Source organism: Colias eurytheme, chromosome 20, assembly GCF_061535395.1.
Source record: "Colias eurytheme isolate Ceu_HAF_F1 chromosome 20, ilColEury1 Martin Lab GWU primary, whole genome shotgun sequence".
Classification (NCBI taxonomy): Eukaryota; Metazoa; Arthropoda; class Insecta; order Lepidoptera; family Pieridae; genus Colias; species Colias eurytheme.
Genome location: NC_142999.1, coordinates 3,720,767 through 3,726,766, shown reverse-complemented (window position 1 = coordinate 3,726,766; position 6,000 = coordinate 3,720,767). Strand labels below are relative to the sequence as shown.

Below are 6,000 nucleotides of genomic sequence, written 5' to 3'. Positions count from 1 at the left end.
GGAGAAATAATAGTAAATAAATACATACAGCTAGAATCAAATACAAATAATGGAGAGGAAACATTTTTTTCTATAGACATATATATATATTGTGAATGAAATACATATAGAAACTTAAACAAAAAAATGATCGATTTTTAAGTTTCTTTTACCATTCGAGGGCTTGGGTGAAAAAATAAAACTTTATAAAATAGAATAGGTACATTTATTACACATAAAATAGCATGAATCACACAATGAATCATGAATCATTGTGAAATTAAACACGGTATGTTTTTAGTATATTTTTATTCACTGACTATAAAAGCAAAAGCAAAGACGCCATGTACAAACCAAATACGGTCCACTTTTACTTGGATTACATCACGGGATTAAATAATTTAATATAATGTAATTGCATCTTTTGCTTCTTGTATATAGGTAATATAATTGTAATATAATATGTGTTCTGGTTCAATGGAAGCTGAAATCATAGGGTCTTGCTTAGAATCTTAGCTTAAAATTATAAAGCTGCCAATCTAAGTAAAAAAAATTTAGCGTACGAAATACAATAACAAATTCGCAAACGAAATCATTCTGTTTTTAGTAAAAAGATCCAAATATGTACATCTATACTAATATTATAAAGAGGAAAAGTTTGTAAGTATGTATGTAAGTATGTATGTATGTATGTATGGTTTTCACGCAAAAACTACTGGACCGATTTCAAAAATTCTTTCACCATTAGAAAGCTGCATCTTTACTGAGCAACATAGGCTATATTGCATTTTCAAAAAAATTAGAGATCCTTACCAAAAATGCAATAATGTAACCCAAGGTGTAAAAAAATCCTCAATAAAACTTCTGTCATCGCGTGCGCTGCGGAATCTATTGAAGATAGAACAAAAAAATGTTCTACGGTATTATAGAATGGATCAATATCTACAAGAAAGTCCGCGATACCATATGTCCATCTTCAGTAGTTATGTTACTACAACAACTTTTTTACGTTTTCAAAGTAAATAAAAGTGCCGACAGTAATCAAACCATGTTATCCATACACATATATTAATCCTTATCCCATTAAATGATGTTTTATTAAAGACTGTTTCAATACCAGCAAAATACTTTTTAAATGAAAAGAATTGGATATTCCATTCAAAAGATATAACGAATTTTTAAAAGTGTCAATCTACAGAAAATAGTAGGTATACTGTTCGAGCAGGCCGTAGTGCGGGGGTCACGGAGGAATTCTACCAATATGCGTCTTGACGGAACACAGTGGGGTTTTGGTCGGTAGGAATCCGACATAACCCACGGCCCCACGGGACGGGGTAAAGGTGATTTTCATGTGATTAAAAATTAAACCTATAGTCCGACCTATATAGTAGACTTTTCACTGTAACGATATCGCTATCTATGCGGGTGAAACCGCAGGGCATTGCTAGTATTTAATATAATTATTTGAAATAATAATTATTATTATTTGTGAATTGGTCTTTTGCCTTATCTGTTTCCAATCTGTTTCTGAACCGAATAATCTATTGTCTGTGGTGTGTGTGATTTACGAACGATTTGTCTTGGATTTGTCATTTCTGCAGTCGTCGAACAAAATTGATAAAGTTTGTTTTGTCTCTTGAAGAACGGATAGTTTTTTAAATTCCCGTTGCCATGAGATAAGAATTTACATGAAAATTTCTACAGTTTTCAATGAGAAATTTGTTGTTACATAATAATGTGACGGTACTAGTGTAAAATATGAAAAGTTCTTGTGAATCGTTTGCCACACGCGATTCAGTCTTTCTCCGTGTGGAAAAGTAAAATTTTTGTGGAAGAACAAGTTATATGTACGCAGCGGGAATGACAATAATGGCAGTTTCTGTTGGGGAAATTTGCGAGAACACGAAGCTGGCTCGAGAAATGGCTCTGATGGGGAACTACGAATCGGCTCTTGTGTACTATGAAGGAACAGTTCAGATGATCCACAGACTTCTCATTACGATAGCTGACCCTACTCGAAAGTCCAAGTGGCAATTGGTAAGTTAAGATTTTATTTTGGTTAATGATCTGAGTAATTCACCTCGAGTTGTATGTCAATACCATTTGAGATAAAACTAATTGATTTCGTGTAATACGGAAGGCCACCTAGGGAGTGCTAATTTGGTGTGAATTTTTCATCAAGTACTGGTATTACTGTGTTAATGTTTGCTTTTATTATAAAGTCTTGTTTGTACATTGGTTATAATATGTCTATAAAAACACAAATATTAATTCATTTTTTATAATATTACAATAATATTTATATTTTGTTCAAGGTGAATGAATAAGTTTTAATTATATTTCAAACTTATAAATATTAAATATGTATTATACAATACAAAAATTGAAATAAACAGGAACCACCATCGTATGTCTTTCCAAAACCATATATTATATGATCTGATTCTTTTCAAGGAGACATTGAGATATTTTATATCATCTAGATGTGTGATCAAATACATGCTTGATAAAATATATGTAGGTATAAAAAAAACTATGAAAATAAGACTGAAAATTCATGCACCAGTGGAAATTATGATTAATCCCACGTTTATTTTATTTTTTTATTCACATTTCTTTTTTTAACATGGTCCTGGCTGGACACTTATGATATATACTCTATAACATAAAAAATTAACTCATTGTGAAAAACTGTAATATTGGATAGTTAATCATAAATTAGTGAAATAAATTTAAATTTTGTTATCTTACATACTACATATTTCAATAGATGTATATGAAATGGATTGCTGAAATATTTGTAATAATTATATAACAATATGAACAAATTTTTGTAAAAATAAAAATTAAGAAATCTGTGTTATCTCATTTAATCAAATATCAGGTATAAAACTTAGAAATAAGTTATTTTTATACACAGGTTATGTAAATACCTATACATATTAGAACATTAGTGTAATAGATACTAATGTGTTCTTTGCACTTATGTGCTTGAACTTTCACCTTTATATTATATTGATGTTTTGGGTTCATTGTTACCTTCACAGAATATTAGAGGTAATGACTCATCAAGGTTAGTGTTATAAAAAATTAAATATAATTGCCTATTTTATTGAAAGTATAATATTGATATATTAAACCTACTACCTACCTGGAATATATTGTGATGAAAGGAGATTTTATGTGTTTACCATATTATAGGCATAGCAAAAATAATATTCTTTGTATCCTTGGTCATCCTATTCGTGTTTACTATGCAAATTGGACTATGGCATCTGAATATTAAAATAATTAAAAAATATCTGACATGAATTCCAGGATTATTTTATTTTTTCTTAGAATTTCAAACCCATTCAACTTTCATTCAATTTTCATAAATACATAAGTACATTATTAAAAGTCTTCAACATGTAGTCATGTCTACTTTTAGTCCATAAATTATTTGTCACATGCACCTGTTTAATATAATCAAACTGAGTAATCAGCAAGGAAAAAAACATATGACAACTGTGCGAGTCTGAATATTTATTATGAGATTAAATGTCGATTTTATGTGCATACTAATAACTTTAAAAGTGTATATATAAAACAAAATAGACAAAATTAATGCTCTATATGTTTTTGGGTATCAATATCATATTTGGATAACATATCATTTTGAATGTGAAACCACATGCTTATGCAATTTAAGAATTTATTTGTCAATAAATTATAAACCTAGCGGTCCGCCCCGGCTTCGCCCGTGTTTTATGTTAACGTTTTCTCCATAAGGATCATGCTCATTTCAAGTAATATTCTATAAAAAAATACGTTTTAACGGCTAAACAATTATAATTTATTATTAAAATTGTTTAGCCGTTCTCGAGTTTCTATTATACAAATTTGAACAATATAAGGTACTACATGTGTTTTTTGTTACATTAGAAAAGTTAATTCTATGGAAGGTATCATATACACAAATGTACATAATTATAATATATTCTATTTTCAATGTTCAACCCCAGTCGATAATAACTACAGGAATTCAATTTTCAAATTGCTTTTTATTCATAATTATTAAAAAAAATAGTGAAAATATAACTTTAAATATATTTACGTATTTGTACAATCATTCCATTGCATATGTAAATACTTAAAAGGAAATAAGACTGCAGTATCTACTTACGCATACTAATTTTATAGTGACCTTTGATACTGACAAGGTATTATTTGTGGTTGATTTTCAAACAAGAATGAAGCATAATTAATAGAAAAAATATCAAATATATTATGTATAATCTTATAGCTCAGTGTCATTGTTTATTAAAAATTTATGTGTACATTCTTTTGTATGTAGGTTTATTAGGAATAATTTTATATACAGTACATAGTATTTCATTTATTGCTAATAAATCAATTTATAGATTCGGAAACATCCAGATGATAATATATGTCATTCTCTCATTAGACCTTAGGTAAGTATAGTACAAATACAACAATCGTCCTTGCGCACTAGTTCATATACACTATCCATGATATCTCATTTAACTAACGAAGGCTTATCACACTTGCATACGACTCAACATTATCGTGATAATAGTGCATAACGTCCTGTTACTGTTGCAAATAATTCACTGAAATAAATGAGTAATAATGTTTGCTCTAGTTAAAGAGCATAAGCATTAAAATGTTGGAAGAATACTCTGAGGGTAATGGAGGGTAATGGTAATGGATTAAAGTTGTTGAAGTAGGTACTACATTATATTTTGATAGTAACAATACGATTAAGGGCCGATTTTTCAATCGCGAGATAAACAGTCTAATAAGTACCCCTCGAATAGATTTATTCAATTATTTATCTAACTCATTACGGCTCGCCTATTTTTCAATCGTGATTTATTTGATGAATAACTATCTGACCAAATATTTCCATATTGGCAGCACTGCTCTCGGAGTGGCGAAACAAACATATTAAATTAGTCAGGTTAGAGCGGGATAGAGTCAAATCTTGCAATTTGTCAACAACCGTCATTATGACTCACGTCAGGAGTGCACTTGTCTTCTATGATTGTTGATTGTTGTTTTGATTCGAGTAAAGAGTTTGGTTAAATTTGTGTTTCAATTTATATATTTTACGATGGAAACGACATACTTAAAGGCAGCGTTCGGCAAATTTTCAATTGGTACGGGAGCCAGGAACAGATTTTATGACCAAGTTCCTCTCAAGCGGTAATTAGTAAAATGCATCAAAGTATAGTATAATGAAGCCTCGTGAACGTCAGCTGGAGCTCGGTTGGGGGGAAGAGCGGTTGTAGCCTCCCGTATCAGCTGACGGTTTTTCCACCAAGATACAGCCAGCTGACCTATATATTTATCCACAGTTACATATAAGCTATCATCAGGTAAATTTTTGTTTGAGAGGAAATAACGGAAAATAAATTTTTCTTTAAATTTAACTTTCATGTTCGAGACACCAGCTGACGTATAATACACCATGTTGTAACCAGCTGATTATTTTTTTTCGTTGAGATATTGGGTTAGCTACAATTTGACAAATTTTTAGCTGAGAGGAAATGAATGAATGAATGTATTTTTTTTCCTACGTGCGTGGGAGGCTACAACCGCTCACCCCCCCAACCGAGCGCCAGCTGACGTTCACGAGGCTTTATAATACTATACTCTGATGCTTCTGACGAATTATCTCTTGAGAGGAAATAATGAACCAAATTTGCACCTGGCTCCCTAACCAAATGGCATGGTCATCAGTACTATCAAAAACATCAATTTCAAGATGATTTTAATTAATTATAATTATATAGAAAGAGGTTTAATTGTTAATAATTCTACGCTCTATGTTATGACATACGAAAATATCTCAAATTTGACGCGTCAGTTGTCAACTCAAACGCCTAACAGTCGAATAGCGCGCTATCTGGCCGTTGGAGCGGCAAATAGATTTATTCCTCAAATAACGTAGTTATTCGATAGATAAGTCCTATTCGTCTATTGAAAAATTGAATATTTTGTTAACTGAAGAATAAA

The 6,000-nt window shown here is 30.6% G+C and overlaps 1 protein-coding gene across 1 annotated transcript in view; it reads left to right on the top strand.

Moving 5' to 3' along the window:
• The first annotated feature begins 1,555 nt into the window (after positions 1-1,555).
• The window catches only part of Kat60 (katanin p60), a 28,805-nt gene continuing 24,360 nt past the window's right edge, over positions 1,556-6,000 (top strand). The window contains exon 1 of the mRNA XM_090113517.1: positions 1,556-2,016. Within this exon, the coding sequence (XP_089969643.1) occupies positions 1,825-2,016 (192 nt within the window). The 5' untranslated portion in view covers positions 1,556-1,824. The remainder of the gene's footprint in view (positions 2,017-6,000) is intronic.